Below are 23,318 nucleotides of genomic sequence, written 5' to 3'. Positions count from 1 at the left end.
TAGAAGACTGTTATTCATTATTTATGCAGTTGTAGAAGGTGGGAAAGTTTGATCACTACCTTGCTGTATTTCTTGGAAACAATTTTTAAAAAAGTATCATGGAGGGTCACATTTCTATCACTTTTTTCATAAAAACTGGAATTCATAAACATGGCAGTTAGAAGAAATTATTTTTCTCTAGGTGGAACTGGGATTGAAATTAGATTGAATCGAAATGATGGTCCTCAAGACATTTGCTGCCATTTGGAAGGGCAATGACTATTTTTTTAATTCTAGGGGGAAAAAATCTTAGTTTTTCAGATACCAATCTAGACCAGTTACTAGTGGCTGATCACTAATCAGTCATAAGCTTCTTTTGCTGAGTCTAGATACAACCTCTGGATCTTCAGCCCATCACTCCCATAGCCAGGACCCATGAGTTGGAGTTTATATGAGGTGAAACTCTTTGCTTTTCCTATTAACTCTGAAGTACCTCACCTATAACAATTTAAAAAGAAAATATATAATCCTATAATATTTGCAGACATATCCTGCCCTTTTAAATTCTAATTAGTGCTACTAATCCCTATAAACAATTTCAACACTGCTGGAAGATAGTGAAATCTAATTAACTGTGTTCTAGAAGGGACTGTGGCAGATAATAGCTTAGCAACTAAGAGGGTTCATCAGGGGTAAAAAGAAACATGCAAAGTTCCCTTGGCCCCTTCATAACCGTAATGTTGATGAAGGAATAAAGAAAGGAGGCAAAAATTGACAAATATTTTCAATTTGGGAGTCAGACAATATAACTATGGGAAAATCACAACACATTTCCTTTTTGAGACAAGAATAGTCAAATACAAAGTAAACAAACAAATACAGGACCAAAAAAAGGCAAAGATATAGGGTGCATGCTCTCTAGCCCCTCCCCACACCCACAGCAAATATCACTTTCCATTCACAGCACTATCACCCTGAGCCAGGGTGCAGCCTTAAGATGCATCCACTGGTACATGAGACGAGGCTTAGTTGTCACTCCCAGTCTCTGTTGCCAACTCCAGATTTTATTTGGATTTGACCATTTTTTCCATTAATATTCTCTTTCCATTTCAACCAGGACATCACATTGTATTTAGTTGTCACAGTTCCCACCTCCTCTGGCCTGTGACGATTCCTCACCATTTTCTTCTTTTTCATGACCTTGATGTTCCTGAGGAGTTCTGACTAGGTATGTTAGCCCCAAGCTTGTTTGCTTTTTAAAATTTGTTTATTGGGCTGTGCCAGGTCTTACTGGCAGCACGCGTGACCTTGGATCTTCATTGTGGTGTGTGGGCTGCAGTTCCCTGACCAGCGGTTGAGCCTGGGCCCCATGCACTGGGAGTGTGGCGTTCTAGCCCCCAGACCACCAGGGAAGTACCCTTCCACCACAACCTTGTTGTCTGACGCTTTTCTCATAGTTAGAGTGGGGTTATGTGCTTGGGGAAAGACTACGAGGAAGTGCCCTTCTCATGACATCATATCAGATCAGGTCATATTCACATAACATCGCTGGGAATAAACCCTCATCACTTGGTTAAGGGAGTGTTACCAGGATTATTCTCTGCAAGGTAATATTTTTCCCTTTCTCTATTCTATCTTTGGAAATGAGTCATTAAGTATAGTCTACCCTCAAGGGTGGGGAATTAAACTGCACTTCGTGGAGGGGGAGAATATGTACCTATGTTATTTGGAATTCTTCTTTAAGGAAGATTTGTCTTGTCTCCATTATTTATTCACTTATTCAGCAATTTATATGTGTATATACTCATAAGTCAGTCCTAAAGAGACAGTAGACTTTCATTTTGGGGAAATTGCTTTGATGCAGATGTAGAGAATGACCTATGGACACCAGGTGGGAAGGGGAGGGTGGGATAAACCGGGAGAGTGGCGCTGACATATACACACGAGAGTTCGTGAAATAGACAGCTGGCGGGAAGCTGCTCAGCTCGGGGTTCTGCAGTGACCTACAGGGATGGGAAGGGAGCTGAGAGGGAAGGGATACGTGCATATGTAAGCTGGTTCACTCTGTTATACAGCAGGAGCCAATACAACATTGTTAAGCAATTATACTTCAGCTTTTAATTAGATAAAAATAAATAAATATATTGTATATATATTATACATAATAAATATATGTAATAAAAATACTCCAATTTTTTAAAATGCTACTGATGCTTATATATGTTATTTATTTATATCAGTGTGGACCGCTGAATGTTTTTCTTCTCTTGGTTATAATCTAATACTATGCCATTTGTTTTACTGCTCAAATTGTCCCAGCTCTTGCAGTCATTCTCACTAGGAGCTCTTTCAGTGAATGTCTCTTGAATCATCTCTTTTATAAGACTGTTCTCCCTTGTCCTCTATGGACTGGATACATCTCTTTGAAAGATGACAGGGGAAAACAATCTGTCTTGTGAAGTATAGATAAGGTTTTAGTTAATAGTTTATATTGTAGGCAAATAAAGCCTTTTAATATGAAGGGCACCTGTAGAAGTGTTATTTGCTTTTCAGCTGAGAATAAAAATGAACTTTATGAAGTACCTGTCATTTAACAGCTAGCTGGTGCTTGAGGTTGTATTAGCATACTTTTTTTTGAAGTGACATGACTTTTTTTGACCCAGCTTAATGACACAACTGAAGTACTCAATTCATCAGAGAAGATCTGGACTCCTTCCTGTGCTGCGCACATATTTTTATTTTAAATCTTCTGCAGCACAATTGCCTTTGTACCAGACTCAAGGAAATGAGCATTTAAGCTGCCCGGCAGAGCTAAGTTTTCCTACTGAGCTTCTACCTTGAGCAGCATTGCTGTCTCAGACCACTTGGCTCCACTCCAGCTGCCCCCAAGGGCGTGTTTGTAAGAGGGACGCTGGTAGGTACCCAGGTTGGGTTTTTTGTTTTGTTTTTTTTTTTTGCTCAACCGATTGGGTTGACCAAAAGTTCATTCTGTTTTTTCTGTAAGAGAGTATGGAAAAAAACTCAAGCTTTTTGGCCAACCCAATTCTTTAGGTTGAGAAGCAAGAAAGAGTGTGTTGCCTAGGTCCCGTGAATGTGCCTCAGATCTATCAGCGGTTGGTTGTGTGGCCCTGAAAAGAGGCTCCATGCGCTTGGGTCTCAGTTTCCCTATCCTGTCTGCAGGGCTTCCCTCGTGGCTCAGATGGTAAAGAATCTGCCTGCAAAGCAGGAGACCCCGGGTTTGAGCCCTGGGTCTGGAAGATCCCCTGAAGAAGGGAATGGTTACCCACTCCTGTATTCTTCTCTGGAAAATCCCATGGACAGAGGAGCCTGGCAGGCTACAGTTCATGGGGTCACAAAGAGTTGGACATGATTGAGCAGCTAACACTTCCATTCACTTCCCTGTCTCTATAATTAGTATTTAGTTATTTCTGAGCATCTATGAGGTCTAACATCCTAGAATTTTATGCTACAATTTTATGGTGGCTGAAAGAAGGCTATGTGCATATATTTATGTTTCAGTTCCAAGAGAAGTAGCCTCTAGTCTGAGGGAAATTACGTCTATAAATGTATTATTGATGCCCAATAAAAATGTCAAGGATTCCTGACATTTACATGACACTATTATTTTTCAAGTTCACTTTCACATTTTCTGGTCTCAATTTTCTATTTTTGACTTTGAACACGTGCTTTTTCTGTCGCACATGCACATTTACCCCTCGCTTGGACTCTCAGGTTGATACTTAGCATCTTTAATGGACTGATTTTTCTCCCACTAGGTCACTTGCTCTGGGTGGTGAATGGTTTCCCACTTTGATGAAAGTCTTGGGGTTCCCTTTGTCCCAGACTATCATCCCAAGAATGGTTGTATAGAAAATAGCTTTGGATGATAGAGATTGGAAAAGGAAAGCATGTTTAGTCTAATATGCCTCCTTTCAGAGTAAGGGGCAGGATGCTTACTGCCCATTATAAAAGATTTGGGCTCCCTAGTTCAGTATGCAACTTATAATACACTCACTACATGTGCATCACTCTTGAGAGTAGGAAACTGGTGCAAAAAATGCTAATACAGATAGGCTTATTATATAGTGATTTTTTTAATTGAGCAAGAAAACTGGAAAAGAATACTGTTTCTGCAAATGACATGATTGTTTTCTTAGAAAACAAATCATAAGAATCTATAAAATAGCTGCAAATTTTATGAGCATTTAGCAAGACAACAGATTCAAAATTAACATCCAAAAATTAATTGTATTTCCCTATATAAGCAATAAAAATGGAAATTGAATTACAAATACTATTTGCAAAAACATTAAAATACATAGAGATCAAGTTAAATATGTGCAAATCTCTATACTGAAAATTACAAATAATTCAAGAGAAATTAAATATCAAAATAAATGGAGAATACTACTTTCTTCACAGATTGGAGGATATACAATGTTGATAAGTTTAAATTCTCCTTAAATTAGTCTATAATTTCTATACAATCACAACTAAAATTCCAGCAGGGTTTTTGTAGAAATTTACAATTTGATTCTAAAATTTATATGGAAAATCATAGAACCTAGAATAGTCAAAACTATCTTGAAAAAAAGAAAAAAGTTGGACTCATACCACCTGATCTGAAGACTTCTATAAATCTACACTAGTATCACTTCAGTTCAATTCAGTTCAATCGCTCAGTCGTGTCCAACTCTTTGCAACCCCATGAATCACAGCATGCCAGGCCTCCCTGTCTATCACCAACTCCCAGAGTCCACCCAAACTGATGTCCATTGAGTCGGTGATGCCATCCAACCATCTCATCTTCTGTCATCCCCTTCTCCTCCTGCCCCCAGTCCCTCCCAGCATCATGGTCTTTTCCAATGAGTCAACTCTTCGCATGAGGTGGCCAAAGCATTGGAGTTTCAGCTTCAGCATCAGTCCTTCCAATGAACACCCAGGACTGATCTCCTTTAGGATGAACTGGTTGGATCTCCTTGCAGTCCAAGGGACTCTCAAGAGTCTTCTCCAATACCACACAGTTCAAAAGCATCAATGGTTTGGTGCTCAGCTTTCTTCACAGTCTAACTCTCACATCCATACATGACCACTGGAAAAACCATAACCTTAACTAGGTTGACCTTTGTTGGCAAAGTAATGTCTCTGCTTTTAAATATGCTATCTAGGTTGGTCAAAACTTTTTCACTCTCCTCTTTCACTTTCACCAAGAGGCTCTTTAGTTGTTCTTCACTTTCTGCCATAAGGGTGGTGTCATCTGCATATCTGAGGCTATTGATATTTCTCCCAGCAATCTTGATTCCAGCTTGTGCTTCTTCCAGCCCAGCGTTTCTCATGATGTACTCTGCATATAAGTTAAATAAGCAGGGTGACAATATTACAGCCTTGATGTACTCCTTTTCCTATTTGGAACCAGTCTGTTGTTCCATGTCCAGTTCTAACTGTTGCTTCCTGACCTGCATACAGGTTTCTCAAGAGGCAGGTCAGGTGGTCTGGTATTCCCATCTCTTTCAGAATTTTCCACAGTTTATTGTGATCCACACAGTCAAAGGCTTTGGCATAGTCAATAAAGCAGAAATAGATGTTTTTCTGGAACATAGAATAGATGCTGTTATATTGGCACAAATGTAGATCAGTGGACCAGAACAGAGAGTCTTAAATAGACTGACACATACAGAGTCAACTGTGTTTTTGGACAAAGGCACCAAAGCATTTCAAAGGGCAAAAGGAAGTCTGTCCCACAAAAGGTGCTGAAATAACTAAACATGCACATGGGAAAAAATAATTCCCCTCTCTTTTTTCCAGTTTCTGGAAAAATATTTATCTTAGAATTAACAAAACATGCATGTAAAAGCATTAATATTAAACCCTCAATGTCCCAACTACCAAAATAGTCACTCTCAAGCCAGGTTGCACTTCAAAACCACCTTAGAACACTTGCCTAGGCCCTGTCCAAATATTCAGAAATTCCGGGGACTGGTAAGAAGGCGCCCAGGCAAGGTATTTAGGAAAAGCTCTCCAAAAAATCCTATAATTGGGAACTGCTTTAAGACAGACAAGCCTATTATGCTGCAATTAGAAAACAAAAATTACGATGTGAAGGTGTTTCTGTAACTTTATTTGACAAGAGCAGCTAGCTCTCCTTCACACTGTCTGGAGACTTCACAGGGGTGACGGGCACACAGGTCACCAGCTTTGGAGCTTGTTCGGTTCATCGTCATTACGTTTCCTGGACAGCCACACACAGATGGAAGTGCGTGTGTGTGTTCAGTTGCTCAATTCTGTCCAACTCTTTGTGACCCCGTGGACTGTAGCCCGCCAGGCTCCTCTGTCCATGGGATTCCCCAGGCAAGAACGCTGGAGTGGGGTGCCGTGCCCTCCTCCGGGGGATCTTCCCCACCCAGGGATGGAACGCACCTCTGATGCATCTCCCGCACTGGCAGGCGGGTTCTTCATCACTGCGCCACCTGGGAAGCACATGGATCCAGCGTGGGACATTCCTTTTTCCTTTGGTCCAGACAGTTTGCTGATCCTGGTATCAATGGATACATCTGGGGTTCCCTCTTGGCAAATGTCAGGATTTCTCTGAATGCCCTGAGGGGTACGGTTCTTGGAACCCATTCCATGGATGTGCTTGTGAATGTTGATAGTGTATTCTCTGGTCACCACCTCGTTGATGGTGGACCAGCTCTTCTTCTCAGTACCCTTCTTTGCAGGAGTCAGTTCTGCCGGGCTGGGGTGCAGGATTATGGGAGAAGGAACACAATATCCTAAGCCGCCCCTTGATAGGAAGCGAAGTTCTTACCATGTGTGCTAAGAGATTCTCCCTGGAAAAATAAGCATATTGCTAGGAGCTCTTGGTCTATGGAGCTATGTCAGGCTTCTGCCCCCTTTTAGAACTTGACAAATATATTAGGGGTGCTTTTCCTTCTCGTCTTTGCCACAGTGCCGAGTCTCTACCTTCCAGACTTGTATGCATGTCTAACTCCAGTGGTAGGTCTGTTTGAGACACACCCAGACCTTTAATCAGCTTCACTTGCATTTTTGCCTTCTCAAGGTGGCTTGGATTTTGAGAAGCCATGTCCCATGCATGCCCTTTCTTCATCAGGCAGTATAAGGTTGGCATACTGTGCCAGGTGGGGCGTAAGAGTCCTCCAGAGCCCCCAAGTCCCCAGGGAGACTTGAATGCCTTTCATGTTCTTAGGGATTGGCTAGGTTTGTACATCATCAGTCAAAGCTTCTGGGACAATACATATTTTACCCAAATAAATGGCTCCCAGAAACTTTATGGCAGTGCCTGGGTCTTGAATTTTCTATGTGTTCATTGATCTACCCTCTTCTCAGAGGTTCCTGGGAAGTCCTCAGAGTGTCCTGCAGCAACGCAAATCCTCGTGTGTTAACATTGTACCATCAACGTGCTGCTCCACGCTCAGCTGCTTCAGTCATGAACGCAATGTAACGGGCCCATTTCACTGATGTGGGGAGAAGACCCAATTTGCAACATCAAAAGGAAGTTGCTGACTATAACTGTTTGCCCTCTGCAATCATCGGTGGTGCCAAGGTGATGCCAGAGAACTTCCGAGGGTGCCCATGTATACTGAAATACAGCTGGCTCCAGTATCAACCAGAACTGCCACCTTTAGTTCATTCTGGGGGGACCAGTGAATAGTGAGCAGAACAAGAAGCCTCTAGTGGCCCTGATCTGGCTATGATCTAGCCTGCATGCTATCCCCGGGGAGTGAGGCACCATTCCAAATAGGACTGCATCCCTGAGGCCTCTCCTGGAGCTGGCGGGGCATCCGGGCTGGCTGGGGCAGGTGGGGCAGGTCTGAACTGCTGTTCAGGTTTTAAGGCTTTCCATAGGCCCGCCAGTGGAGCGCTGGGTTGCTGGTCTGTCCTTTTAGGTGGGGTCCTGGCAGCAAGGGGGTAAAGTCACGTTTACAGGTTACTTTTACTAGGTAACTTTCACAGCCAGCTAAGACAGCCTTTCGGCTTTCTGACCTTTCTCTCTGTCTCCGGGCTTTATTTTTAAAATAATTTTATTTATTTATCTGTTTGTTTGTTTTTGATCCCGCTGGGTCAGACTTCTCTCCAGTTGCTGCAGGTGGGGGCTGCTCTCTAACGCAGTGTGCGGGCTTGTCTCGTTGCGAACCACGGGCTCTCAGACGCACAGGCTTCAGAAGCTGAGACACGCGGGCTGCTCGCAAGCGCACGAGAACAGGCTCAATGGCCAGAGAGCCCAGGCTTAGTTGCTCCGTGGCAGGTGGAGTCTTCTCAGATCAGGGATGGAGCCCATGTCTTCTACATTGGCGGGCAGATGCTTCACCACGAAGCCACCAGGGAAGGCCTGTGTCAGGGCTTTCTTGCCACCCAAACTTGGATCTGGAATTTGTCAGTTTCCTCCAATCAATAATGAGTTGCCCAACATCACGAATGTCTTATTTTGTGACCCGGTTTGGCATGGATATCAGTATCTCATATCAGGTGCTCAGGGTGGACTGGAGTGTCTTGGCTTTCATTCCTGCAGTGAATGTGGCCCAGTCGGGACTCAAAGACAGGCATGTGAGTGGCCTGTTACACCAAACTCCCTAAGAATTTACTTACCTACTGTGTAGATCCACATGCCCAAGGAGAACCCCTTCAGTGGGCCAGGCCTCCCTGCAGGATGGAATAATCCAATCTGTAAGGGAGTAAGTGCCCTGAACCCCGGTGCCATGCAGGCCCTGCTGGGGGAGGAGGGTGAGGCGTGCGGGATCACGTTGCTCATTTCCTCTGGTTCCTGCCCATTCAGAGAACCACCGTCACTGCCTGGATCTCATAGCCGCACCAACCAGGCGGGGCCTTGTGTTGGACCTTGACGGCTCTATCAGTTAAGTTCAGCAGGAGTACATTCTCTCACTGTGTTTCCTGAATCAGAGGCTGACCCACTCCTTGGAGGTGGTGGTGTTGTTTTCTTTTTTCATTCAGGGTCAACAGCACAGAGCATTTCATCCATTTAATTGTTAACCGTAGCATCCTCTTCTTCATTTGAATCCCTTTCCCAGGGATTCCACGTCCAAGCAGCCAGATCAGGCTTTGTCCCGCCACTCAGACCTTAATCCTCAACAACTCGTGCCCTTCCGGCTCTGCAAACTGGTGCCCCGAGGTCTCTAACTTACCCTGCTCCCCACCTTGTCCGTCAGCCCACAGGTGGAAAAGCCACGGGCAACCAAACATCCTTCTCCAGCCTCAGCTCCCCTTACAACTTCTAACTCGAGTTCCCACCTGCCCACACTAGAGACTGGCCCACCGCCAGCCCTTCACTTCCCTTCACCACGGTGCACCACGTCCAGTTCCTCAAACAAGCTCACTAAGCCGGCCAGGGTTCCCGGGCGTCCACAGACACACGTAGAGGACCGTGAGCGTTTAGTACATAGGTCACCCCTCCCCCACGTAAAGGTCAACAGCCGACTCAGGATTTCTCCCAGTCATCTCCTTCCCAAAACCCACTTCTCCGGTCTCCTAATTTTTTTGGTTTGCAAATTCAGACATTTCCAGAGTGAAATCTGAAATTGGCCCTCAAACAACGAGAGACCAAAGAAAGAGGCAGAGAGCTCCAGATGGGCAGGTGGGAGGCTAACTGAGCAAGGGAACCTGTGTCTGAGGCTAGTCTTGAGCAGCCGCCAGATGAACAGAGCTTTGCATCCGTCCACCGGAATCTTTAAAGTTTATGTGGAGGCCTTAACTGGATGCAGCCACATATACTGTCCAGAGGATCTCAACAATACCTTAATTTCTCAAGGCTGCATCCTTGAAAATGGCTCCCACCATGGGAACTGTGAGCAGAACATATGTTCTAAAGACCGGAGGAGCCTCTCTGCCCTGCTCCAGCTCATGGGTCAACCAGCAGTCCTGACCTCTGGGTGACCTCCCCTAAGATGAACATAAAACTTCAAACTATTAAGCTTCTAAAAGAAAATACAGAAAAATATCCTGGTGACTTTGAGATTATAAAAAAAAAATCTTCTTAGGACACAAGAAACTCTAATCACAAAAAAACATGGATCACTTACACTTCCTCAAAATTAAAGTTTTCTACTTTATCGAAAGGCTTCGTACAAAGGCAAGGAATTCCCTGGTGGTCCAGTGGTTAGGACTCTGTGGTTCCACTGCAGGGGACACAGGTTTGATCCCTGGTCAGGGAACTAAGATCCCACATGCCAAGTTGTGTGGCAAAAAAAAAAAAAAAAAAAATCTTTTTTAAATACAAAGGCAAACTGCAGAGTGGAAAAAATGTTCACAAAACTTTGTTCTGACCAAAGACTTGTTTGTGTCCAGAGTATATAAACATCTCCTGAAAATACGTACTGTTTTGTTTGAATTTTTACAATGATAATATTGTCCTGTTATTATGAGTATAGTAACCTCGTAATGACCACATTTCATATCCCAATCACAATTTCAATCAATCAGTCAACAGATGAGAAAATGAGAAGGAAGAACCTCACACTCTAGGATCTCCTCCACATCTACCTCCGCTCCCGCTAAAAGTCAGATTGAGAAACACACTGCTATTCACCCTTCCTTTCCCCTCGACAGGCAAAGAACAGTCTTTATGAAGACTGAGGAAGTGGATTTAACAAATAACTAGGGAGATAAAACTAGTAATATGAGGGCAAGCTGCCACTCCTGAAATAATGAAAAGAAGAAATTGGCACGTATTTTTAAAACAATTCAAAAAAACTTGGGCAAAATGAAAACAAAGAAGAGATTAAAGAATACAGTAAGTCCCCTACATAAAATGAGTTCTGTTCTGAAAGTCTGTTTATAAGTCCAATTTGTCCATAAATAAAACAGGTTTAACCTAAGTACCCAACTAACACAATTGGCTACATGGTACTATATATAGTGTAATAGGTTTATAATACTTGTCACAAAAATATTACATAAAAAACCAACACAAAAAATAAAACATTAAACATTTTTAATAAACATTAAACATTTTTAAACTCACAGTACAGTAGCTTGTAGATATGTGAACTAATTTACATGATTGGATGTGTGAGCACATGTTCTCATCTTTGAAAGTTCACAGCTTGAAAGTTTGTATGTAGGAGACTTCCTGTGTTTTTGGCAACTTATTACTAGTTATGAAAACCAATAGGATACTAGATAAAATGGTGAAATTAAAAACATTTGGGTGTGCTCATAATCTCATCTGGTGCCTGGTGCTCTGACCATCACTGGGATAATATAAACCAGAGGCTCTGACGTATGTTGGTAAGTGGGAACGGGAGCATCGTGCACTGAGCCAGTTGGTATAGACTGATTCTTTTCTATTGGTAATCCTGATGAAAACTCATTTATTAATAGATATGGATTTGGACTGCACTGGTATTTTTGATGTCATGATTAGAGCAGAAACAAAGTTACAAAACCACCCCCAAGATGTTCCTGCATCAACTCCTGATACATCTGTTTTTAGTTATGATTATTGCAGTCACTTTTCCCTTCTAAAAGACTAATACAAGTTTGGTTATGTTGCTATCAGTGCCTGCATTGGTTCTGCAGAATGTGTTGGGCTAAGTGTTACTGTGGCCCCTCCTCCCCTACTAGGTGTGAAGCTGAAGATACTTCGTAGTTTTCAGATGCGGTTCAACCAGCTCCGTTCTAAGTGGGAGTCCACTCCCTCCTAAGGATTCAGTGCTCAGTTGCTCAGTCAGGTCTGACTCTTCGCAACCCCGTAGACCGTAGCCCACCAGGCTGCTCTGTCCATGGGATTTTCCAGGCAAGAACACTGGAGTGGGCTGCCATTTCCTTCTCCAGGATGGAGTTGGTAGTGATTCTAAAACAGGTGTTATTTTCCTGAGAAGGTCAAGGAAGGCAAGACGATTGAGGCTGGATCATTTCCTGAGTAAGGCTCCAGCCTCTTCACCACCCCCAACGTAACCTCTTAAATTGCTACTTACCCGGTCCCCAGCCTGCTCCATGACTGCTTTCCTGCTTCCTCTTTTACATCCCACTCAGTCCCCAAACACTCCTGTCCCAGTATAAAAGTTATTGAGTATAGCTGTAAAGGAAACTATAAACAGCCCGGTTTAAAAAGACAACCTCTCATCCTAAAGAGAGAACAACCCTGACTCCACATTTCCCTCCACAGTCACCACCTTATTTTTCTGCTCCCCTTTTCAGTGAAACTCTGGAGAAAATCGCTTTTATTGGCTCTCAATTTCCTCTCCTCCCATTTCCTCTTGAAACGGCTGCATTCTGCCTTTCATCTCCATCTCTGCACCGAAACGCCTCTTGTCAAGGTCATGGATGTCACCCAGATTGCCCAACCAGTATTTGTATCACACTCTCTTATTTGATACATTTTCTTTACATGGTCGTGGCATAGAATTCTCTCTCCTACTCCTCCATCTTGGGAGCTTTTCTTGTCCTCTAATTTGCAGGTGTCTCCTGACCGATCTGATTTTTAAACAATGAACAGCTCCAAAGCCCAGTTCTCCATGCTTGTCCAATCTCTCATCACTCCCCAGGTGGTTTCCCCCTGCCATTTAAAAGAACATATTACACATGTTGTTATGGAACAAACTTCAAGATATATTGTTAAATGAAAATCCATGAAAGATGGCAAGTTGGATGAGTGCAGCAGTTTGCGGTGACTGATGACACAGGGGTGGAGAATTTGGCTTCTACTCTGAAAGGCTTGGGCACAAATAAGCCAGGAAGTCACACTAAAGAGCTGACTATGTTCATCCACCTCATTAGAACTGACTCAAATGTGTTCCTTTTTATGGCTGAGTAATGCATATTGAAAACCAGAGACATTACTTTGTCAACAAAGGTCCGTCTAGTCAAGGCTATGGTTTTTCCAGTAGTCATGTATGGATGTGAGAGTTGGACTATAAAGAAAGCTGAGTGCCAAAGAATTGATGCTTTTGAACTGTGGTGTTGGAGAAGACTCTTGAGAGTCCCTTGGACTGCAAGGAGATCCAACCAGTCCATCCTAAAGGAGATCAGGCCTGGGTGTTCATTGGAAGGACTGATGTTGAAGCTGAAACTCCAATACTTTGGCCACCTGATGCGAAGAGCTGACTCATTTGAAAAGACCCTGATGCTGGGAAAGATTGAGGTCAGGAGGAGAAGGGGATGACAGAGGATGAGATGGTTGGATGGCATCACCGACTCAATGGACATGGGTTTGGGTGGACTCCGGGAGTTGGTGATGGACAGGGAGGCCTGGCATGCTGCAGTTCATGGGGTCGCAAAGAGTCGGACACGACTGAGCAACTGAACTGAACCGAATATTCCATTGTGTATATGTACCACAGAGCCTATTATACGGAGTGAAGTAAGTCAAAAAGAGAAAGATAAATATCACATTCTAACATGTATATACGGAATCTACAGAAATGGTACTGAAGAATTTATTCATAGGGCAGCAATGGAGAAACAGACATAGAGAATAGACTTATGGACATGGGGAGAAGGGAGGAGAGGGTGGGATGTCTGGAAAGAGTAACATGGAAACTTACATCACCATGTGAAAAATAGAGAGCCAGTGGGAATTTGCTCTATGGCTCAGCAAACTCAAACAGGGGCTCTGTACCAATCTGGGGGGTGGGGGGCGATGAGGAGGGAGATGGCAGGGAGTTTCAAAAGGGAGGGGATAGATGTATACCTATGGCTGATTCATGCTGAGGTTTGACAGAAAATAACAAAATTCTGTAAAGCAATTATCCTTCATTTAAAAAATAGATTTTTTTTAAAAAGAGCTAACAATGTAGTCCCTGAAAACTATAATGTTTCTAGTCACTTAAATAGAAATTAAATTTAATTTAAAGTTAAAAAGATGAATCAGGTATACATCTTACCCTCCAGAAATGTATAGTTTGCTGCGTGTGGAGAGGGGGTTGAAAAATAAATAGTTACAAAATAAGGAGCAAATGGTGTTGCCAGAGAAATGACAGTTGGGACTTATGGAAACTCAGATAAATAGAGCAGCTTTTAAAAGTTTGATGAAGCTGAATTCGTTTTGACTTCTTTATTGCACACTTGCAAAATTAGCACATTTCCTAATTGCCTCTGTAATCAGGTTGAAATTTCTAAAGTTTTCTGTTTCTTGTTCATGCTCCCAATCTCATAATTGGAATGGAAAAGCCGTTTTCTTGGTCTATCTCACAGACCTCAAGAACCCAAGAAACACATATCTAAAGATAAATATTTGAAGAAAAAAACAATTTTATTTCGTTAGATTTGAGAGAAAGGGGTCAAAATGGAGAGATTAACACATGGGACCCTGGGAGAAATGTAGAGGGGTTGCCCCAAGCGGCTAGGAGATGGGTCAGCTGGGGTCTGAACCCAGGGCTGTCTGATTCCAGAGCCCATACTCTTTCAGTATTACAGCCTGGTCTCAGACATAAATTCATGTTTAAACATTAGAAAAAGAGGAAAAGGTACCCATGGGTAAGAAAACATTTGATTTACAAAAAAGAGGGAGTCATTGATGGCACAAGTGCCCTAGGAGAACTAGAGAAACACAAGACGTTCAGAAGTATGCACATCCATGGACTTCCCTGGTGGTCAGTGGTTAAGACTCCACACTCCCACTGCAGGGGACGTGGGTTTGATCCCTGGTCAGGGAATCTAAGATCCCACATGCCATGTGGCTCAGCCAAAAGAAAAAATAGGTACATCCACAGTAACACTATAAAACGTTATGGAAACAGAGAGAAAGAAGGAAGATACAGACTATCGAATAATTGCCCCATTTGATTGTTAGTGAAATTATCATCATTTCCTTTTATTTTCTGTATCTAAAATATAAATGTGCTCATTTCCTCTCTTCTTGGTTTTTGTGCTATAAGCGGGAGAAGGTAAATTTAGAGCTGAATCTTATCCAAGCTGGAGATTTAGATTCCTGTTCTCTGCCTTTCAACCCCCACTTCATCCAAACCTTCACCATCGCTCCTTACCTACTCTTGCCCTCATCCTCTGCTAAAATCATTATGTCTGTTGGGTCTAATCCACATCAGTCTTCAAGCCTTCTTAAAACTTCTGAAACACCAGCTTTTCTTGGACCTAATGTCATTGAGTCAAATCAAAGGATTTGATTTTTCTTCTAACCAGTAGTCATCAGTCGTGAATATTCCTATGCAGATTTTGATTGACTTGTTGTCATGAGTATAAATTTATATTTAACTTTACAGCTATGAATTCAATAAATGTCACTATCTTATTGACTGCCCAGCTTAATGACAGCTATCCAGTAGACAGATGACAGATAGAGAGAAAAAGAGATAGATAGAGAACACAAATGTTAACCAAAAGTGAACACATCTTTTTAAATATAGACATCTCTGGGCTTGGTGATAATGCTGTTTCCTAGCTGATTTACTGTATTACTCTGAGAATAATTAGCCATAACATCAAAGGACTGTTATATGTTTTTTTCTCTCTTTTCTCCAAAGAAAAGCACAGTGGGATATGTAAGATGTCAGAAATAATTAGACAAAATCGCACAATCCCATTGTGATACTAAAATATCTCTGGAGTTGAATATTTGCTGTGAAACTTTAAAATCTGGTTTGAAAGATGCTTATTATAAACAGTATAATGTTTTTTCTTTAAAGGTAAAGATCCCAGAATTTTTAAAGCATGGTATTATGTGAATATATGGTTGCAGTGTGAAAAGACTTATAAAGATTAATGAGAAAGTCATCTGGTGGCATGATAGACTTAAAATTTGGTAATGTCGCCCTCAGAAGGAGTTTGGGAACTTAAAAAAGTAGCATTTGAAAAATAATGTAGGGATGAAGTTTATTGGTGAGCAAAACATAAAAGAAACAGACTCACAGATGCAGAGAACGAACTAGTGGTTACCAGTGTGGAGAAGGAAGAAAGGAGGGGCAATATAGGGGTGGAGGATTAAGAGATACAAACCGACTGCTGTATATAAGGTAAGCTACAAGGATAGGGACTTCCCTGGCCGTCCAGCGGTTAAGACTTCGCCTTCCAGTGTAGGGGGTGAGGGTTCGATGCCTGGTCAAGGAGGTAAGATCCCACATGATTTGTGGCCAGAAAACCAAAGCATACGACAGAAGCAATGTTGTAACAAATTCAATAGTTTAAATAAAAATGGCCCATCTTTTTAAAACTCCTTTTTAGAAAAGCTACAGGGGGCTTCCCGGTGGCTCAGCAGTAAGAAAAAATCTACCTACCAGCGCAGGAGACACTGGTTCGATCCCTGGTCCAGGAAGATCCCACGTGCCACAGAGCCACTGAGGCCGTGAGCCTCGGCTGCTGAGCCTGCGCTCTAGAGCCCGGAAGTCACAGCTACCGACGCCCGCACGCCTGCAGCCCGTGCTCTGCATCACAGCCACGCAAAGCCCACGCTCTGCAACTAGAAAGGAGCCCCTGGTCACCGCGACCAGGGAAAAGCGTGCGGCGGTGAAGACCCAGCACAGCCAAAAGCAAACAAATCAATAGAAATTTTAAAATGCTGCTTGGGTATACCCTACAGCGCAGGGACTCAGCCAATACTTTCCAGTAACTGTGCATAGAGTGTAACCCTTAAAACTGATCACCGTGTTGTCCATTTGTAACACAAAATATTATGTATCAACTATACTTCCATTTTTTACAAAGATGGAGTTTACATTCAGAGAAGAAAAAATATATGTCAAAAACATGTGAAGATTTTCTGAATACTGAAATACTGTCATTTGTCTTCCAGGTGAAAGAACATGGCTTTCTCATTCAGACTATAGCATCCAACGCTGTGGTTTTTCCATTTACCCACATAAAATGGAACCCAAGAGACGACGCAGCTGAGATTACAGAGTCCTTACCAGTGAAAGACATTCAAGCCTACATAGTTTTCAGCTGAAACAAATAACCACCCGCTTCGCCACAGCATAATAGATTAGAACAGGGGGAAAATGAACATCACTAACTGTACCCCGGAGGCCAGTGTGGCCGTGAGACCCAAGACCATCACGGAGAAGATGCTCATTTCCATGACTCTGGTGATCATCACCACCCTGACCACGCTGCTAAACTCCGCCGTGATCATGGCCATCTGCACCACCAAGAAGCTCCACCAGCCTGCCAACTACCTGATCTGCTCTCTCGCCGTGACGGACCTCCTGGTGGCCGTGCTTGTCATGCCCTTGAGCATCATGTACATCGTCATGGACAGCTGGAGGCTGGGGTACTTCATCTGCGAGGTGTGGCTGAGTGTGGATATGACCTGCTGCACCTGCTCCATCCTCCATCTCTGTGTGATCGCCCTGGACAGGTACTGGGCCATCACCAATGCCGTCGAGTACGCCAGGAAGAGGACCCCCAGGAGGGCCGGGCTGATGATCCTCACGGTCTGGGCCATCTCCGTCTTCATCTCCATGCCCCCGCTGTTCTGGAGGAGCCACCGCCGCCCCAGCCCCCCGCCCAGTCAGTGCACCATCCGGCACGACCACGTCATCTACACCATCTACTCCACGCTGGGGGCATTCTACATTCCCCTGACTCTGATACTGATTCTCTATTACCGGATTTACCATGCAGCCAAGAGCCTTTACCAGAAGAGAGGTTCGAGCCGGCACTTAAGCAACAGAAGCACAGACAGCCAAACCTCGTTCGCCAGTTGTAAGTTGACACAGACCTTCTGCGTGTCTGACTTCTCCACCTCAGACCCTACCGCAGAGTTTGGGAAGATCCACTCCTCCATTAGGATTCCTGCCTTTGACAATGACCTAGAGCACCCAGGAGAACGCCAGCAAATCTCCAGCACCAGGGAGCGCAAGGCGGCGCGGATCCTGGGTCTGATTCTGGGCGCATTCATCTTATCCTGGCTGCCATTCTTCATCAAAGAGCTGATCGTAGGTTTGAGCACCTACGTCGTGTCCTCCGAGGTGGCCGATTTTTTGACCTGGCTCGGTTATGTGAATTCTCTGATCAACCCTCTGCTCTACACAAGTTTCAATGAAGACTTTAAGCTGGCTTTTAAAAAGCTTATTCGGTGCCGAGAACATACCTAGATTGTAAAAACTCAGAGGGCTTGACTTTAGCAGCCTCGTGAGTGCACGGGGTAAGGAATGCAGCTTATTAATTCTTGAACATAGTTGGTTCAGGAGAGTTTGTAAGTATGTGTGGTCTCATTTTGTCTTTTTTTCTTTTTCTGTTTTGTTATTTCATGTGCTATTTTCTACCTCTGGTCTTATTTGTGGTACATAATTTCAAATAAACATTATCAAACAAAAACAAATTTCATAGCAGTAATAATAAGGTGAAATAGTAAATACTTTTTATTTCTTTAGCCATTTCAGTTAACCCAGCAATTAAAGAATGCCAAAATCAATCTTCATTTGCAGAATTCTTTATTACTTATGTATCAAATACATGATGACTTGCCGTGGTGTGTGGCATTAATTCGGAGGTTACGGATCCAAATGCTTAAACACTTCATTGGGTGCATGATAACATAGAGGACTTTTTTAAAGTGGTGCGCTATCATCTACTGCTTGCAGACCTGACCTGAAGTCATTTCTTATGATTACATGGCGTGCACCTTTCTGGCACAGATGGTATCGCTGGCTCTTAGTGCTCATAGCTCACTATTAAATAAGCATCTTCATTCTCTAAAAGGAACCTAGAATGAATGTACTAATACTTTCCTAGGCCTTTGACTATGAATGTGAAACATGAGCAAATAATATTATGAAACAATCATCAAAATTGGTCACTTTGTTGTTGACACATTGGTCCTCCTGTAGTTCTCAGAAGCATCACAGCAAATCTTCGAGTACACTCTCCCACTCTAGCAGGATTAAAGCGGGAGGACTGCCAACCTGGAGAGCTTTTAAAGCAACCGTAAGCTACTGCACCTATTAAGGGTTGTATTGATCAGACGAGGGACTATATTACCTGAAGGACTTTGCTGAAGAATGTTGCTCATTAAATTACCAGTTGTGCACGTGAAAAAAATAATTAAATATTGAACTCTATGTTTATAGCAGAAACCACCCACCAGGAAGTGAGTAAGAAATTGTGTCTCCTGGAATCCCTGTGGCTTCCATGCCAGACTGCTGCATGGGGCCAGGAGGCTGCAGGCAGGACCGAGGCCACACTGTGTGACCGACCGGGACTGATGGCCCCAGTCCCTCGGAGGAGCTCTCTGCTAGGTCGAGAGTGCTGGCAGAAGGGACTGAAAGTGGGTCAATTCTGGGACATTCCTCAGCCAGCGACTGTTGTAGACCTGGGCCCCTCACCTCTCATCCACACCCTCTCCCACTTCTTCACTGCCCGCAGATTGTGTCTCTTCTTTGCTGAGAAGACATTGGTTCCTCAACCATCTCCACCGCGTGTTTTACCCCTTAATTCCATCCCCTCTCAACCTTTCTATAACCTCACCCCTTTCCTCTTTCTCTCCGTCTCTCTTTCGATCTCCTCCCCACCGCCGCTTCCTCCCCACTCTTCTTTAATCGCAGCCACCAGTTTGCTCGGGTCTTTTCAACACTAGGACGGAAGCCCTCTGGCTGTAGTGCCTCCTCATGCTCTGCTCCGTCTCTCTCCTCGTTCTCCCACCTGGGTCTCCTGTTGCCCACCCATTTGTTCTGCCTCCAGCTCTCACCTTCCACTGCCTATTCTCTCTTTTGCCATCTGGGAATGACTGTCCCAATTCCCCCAAAACTGATCTCCCAAAGGTTACAGGCGACTTGCCAATGGGCAAATCTAGTGGCCTTCCCTCTGTCCTTATCTAACTTCCTGTTCTCATCGGTTCAAACACTTAGCCATCCCTTTCTTGTTGAAGCCCATGCCTTCTACGATCCTTTACTTCCTCATTTCTCTAGCTGCCTTCTAATTCTTTGCCTCCTTTTCTTCATTCTGGGAGTTTATCATCAGCTCTCACTTCCTGTATATTCACACTCCATCCCAACCCCCATCATTTCCACACATAATTCCATGCCTGAGACTCTGAAAGGTGTGTCTCTGATTCTGATCTGTCTCTTTCTCACACTATAGACCCATGAATTAAGTCTGGTGGACACCTCCTTGTGAACACTCTCAGTGCCTCAAACACAGCCCTTCTAAACTGAACTAATGATCATGCTCCTGCACTCAAACCTTCTCCTTTCTACCTTCTCAGTCTCAGACAACAGAATTTTGTTTTATTTATTTTGGGGTCTGCACTAGGTCTTCATTGTAGCACATGGGCTTTCTCCAGCGGCAGCTCATGGACTTAACTTGCTCCCAGGCCTGTGGGATCTTAGTTCCCTGACCAGAGATTGAACCTGCCTCCCCTGCGTTGGGAGGCAGATTCTTCACTTGTTTTTTGCTTTTGTTTTCCTTCTTCGGCTGTGCTGTCTTCGTTGCTGTACGTGGGCTCTCTCCAGTTGTGGCGAAGGAAGCAGCTCTCCAGTTTCGGTGTGTGGGTCTCCCACTGCGTGGCCCCTCTTGCGCAGAGCACGGGCCTCGGGGAGTGTGGCCTTCAGTAGGTGTGGCCTGCCGGCTCAGCAGTTGCAGCTCCCAGGTTCTAGATCACAGGCTTAGCAGCTGTGGTGTGTGGGCTTAGTCGCTCCTCAGGATCTTCCCGGACCAGGGATTGAACCCATGTCCCCTGCATTGGCAGGCAGATTCCTAACCACTGGATTACTAGGGAAGTCCCAGACAACAGGATTACCATGCAGTTTATCACTCACATTAGATTAATGAGATTCTCTCTCTTTGTGGTTTGCCTCTCACATCCAGAGAGTATAAAAGTCATATTATTCATTTACCTCTCTGTAGAAATGCTTGTATATGCACGCTCCTTCTTCAATAACGTGGTCCTCTTCCCTGGACCAATCTTCTTATCTGATCCACCTACCTCTGGACTCCTCGTCTGCCACTCTGCCCCTGCTCACCTTCCAGATACGTCTTCCTAGGGCAGTAGTTCTCAAAGCAACGTCTCCAGACCAGCAGTGTTAGTTTCACTTGGGAACTTGTTAGAAAAGCAGTCTACGGCCCCACTGAAAACCTACCAAGTCAGAAATTTCAAGGCAAGGGGCATCCATCTCTGTCTTAATAAGCCTTCCAAGAGATTTTGGTGCACGCTAACATTTAAGAATCACTCTCCTAGAATGTCCTGTTGATTTTTAATAATAGCACTCAAAATCCCCTACTATTTTCCCATCAATATAAGACAAAGTTCCTAACTATAACGTTCAAGCCTTCTTCACCATGTGGCCTCAAGCCACCTTTCCAAAGCTAAGTATCAGCACTTCTTCTCATCTACATCATATTTCAGAAAAATCTGGATATTTCCTGTGTTTTCTGAGCTTTCCTAACATTTTGCCCCCACTGCTTCAGGAACCTGATCCCAGAAGTTCCCATCTTTCTTCCCCCAATCCTTCATCATGGAATGCAAACGAAATCTCCTCTACAAAGTCTTCCTGAGAAGACCATCTATCACCATGGAAGTCCTCTCTCTGAGGACTACGCTCCCTGGAACCTTGTTGGGACCACTGTTATTATAATTGCTTCCTACGTTGTCATGCCTTTGTTTGTGTATTTCTGCTGTCTGCCCCCAGTAGATTGTGAGCTCCTTGAGGACAGGAATGGTGTCTGTTTTATCTCTGTATCCCTAAGAACTCCTACAGTGTTTTACACACAGTAGGCACTCAGTAAATATCTGTTAATGTGAATGAAATTATGTCCCCAGAAAAAAAATGTAAGTGTGCAATGTTCTCTCAGTGAGAAAACCAAACTTTAAAAATCTCATGATGCAATACACACTTCCTTTTTCTTTAATATTTACCCTCTCATCCCAACTTTGTTCAAAAACTGCTAGGAATGCTTCCACATGAGAATAAAATGAATTTCTCATGCCACTGAACAGAAATGAATGTCCTTTATTGGTTAGGAATCAAGCTAAGCTGCTCCCAAAGAGACCCCCAAATATAGCAATTTAAGCAAGACAGCTCCTCTTTCACATGACAGTCAGGAGGTAGGAGGGAATGCAGAGTGAGCAGGAAACTGCTCCAGTGTTCTCCAAGGACTTGGGTCTTTACATTTTCTGGCTCTGCCATCCTCTCAAGGCTGGTCCCCGTCTGCACGGCCAAAGCTGACTCCCCATCGCATCCACATTCTAGTCCAAAGAAAAGGGGAGAGAAAAATGGAGAGCAAGCAATTTCTTTTTAAGAAAGTCACATGGAAATTATACATAGCACTTTTCCTTGGATTCCATTGGAAATAACTTAGTCACATGGGCTTTCCTGGCGGCTCAGCTGGTGAAGAATCCGCCTGCAATGAGGGAGACCTGGGCTCGATCCCTGGGTTGGGATGATCCCCTGGAGAAGGGCATGGCAGCCCACTCCAGCTTTCTGGCCTGGAGAACTCCATGGGCTGTATAGTCCATGAGGTCGCAAAGAATTGGACACGACAGAGCTGCTTTCACTTTCACTAGTCACATGGCCACACCAAACTGTAAAAGAGAATTAAGAGAGTGAATTTCTTGTTGGGCAACCATGTGCCTTGCCGAAAATGAGCACTTCGAAATAAAAAGAAGGAGAGAATGGATACCAGGGGCCAATGAGCCACCCCTTCTACAAAAGAATATTGGTTTCTGCACGTGCAGCCCAAATACTACAGGGAAGGCCAGATGGCTGTCCAGCCAGTGGTGGTGTGTGTACCAGGATGTTGAGGTTTAAGTTAGGGGTGATTTAACAAGATTGTGCCTATGCTGAAAATCTAGTATTATCATGACTGTAATGTCTATAATATCTAGAAACTCTATGGGCAACTTGCTTGCTTTTTTATCACCCTCCATAAGTCTTCATTGAAAATTCTTGGCAATTATGAGTTTAAAACTTTCACGAGTCTAAGTAAATAAAAACACAAAAATTATATGCATAACTAATTTTCACTTCCGAACTCATTTCCAGTTTACTAGATAAATCCTAATTAAATATGCTTTCTCATACCTATCTCTGATCTTAGCAAAAAAGAATCCGTGTATGTTTCCTAACATAAATCAAACCTGTTGAAAAAAAATCTGTTGTTCGATTTACTCCTTTAACTGATAATGTGATTTGCTACTGACCGTATTGCCCCCTTAAACTAAAGCTTGAGTGAAATAATAGTACCTTCTGATATGGTTGGTGCTTCTAGGGTAAACATTAGCAGATTAAAAGTAAACCCCAGGAGTCACATTTCATTCACCTCCATTAACTAATAAATTAGGACTTCAGGGTTTCTGTACTTGGTAAAAGAATTCTTGGACATATCACTCCACTGGAGACCTGGCTGATGCTCTGCTTGTAACTAGTGTCAATAAGAATACGTGGGAGCAGTACTACTTACTATCGGCTTTGGATAAC

General features: G+C 43.5%; 1 protein-coding gene across 1 annotated transcript in view; it reads left to right on the top strand.

Moving 5' to 3' along the window:
- HTR1E (5-hydroxytryptamine receptor 1E) overlaps positions 1-22,864 on the top strand; it is a 95,442-nt gene extending 72,578 nt beyond the window's left edge. Inside the window, exon 2 of the mRNA XM_020879130.2 lies at positions 16,697-22,864. Within this exon, the coding sequence (XP_020734789.2) occupies positions 16,902-17,999 (1,098 nt within the window). The 5' untranslated portion in view covers positions 16,697-16,901 and the 3' untranslated portion in view covers positions 18,000-22,864. The remainder of the gene's footprint in view (positions 1-16,696) is intronic.
- Positions 22,865-23,318: the final 454 nt, after the last annotated feature.

Source organism: Odocoileus virginianus, chromosome 19, assembly GCF_023699985.2.
Source record: "Odocoileus virginianus isolate 20LAN1187 ecotype Illinois chromosome 19, Ovbor_1.2, whole genome shotgun sequence".
Classification (NCBI taxonomy): Eukaryota; Metazoa; Chordata; class Mammalia; order Artiodactyla; family Cervidae; genus Odocoileus; species Odocoileus virginianus.
The sequence above is the reverse complement of the archived record's forward strand: the minus strand, read 5'-3'. Positions and strand labels throughout refer to the sequence as shown.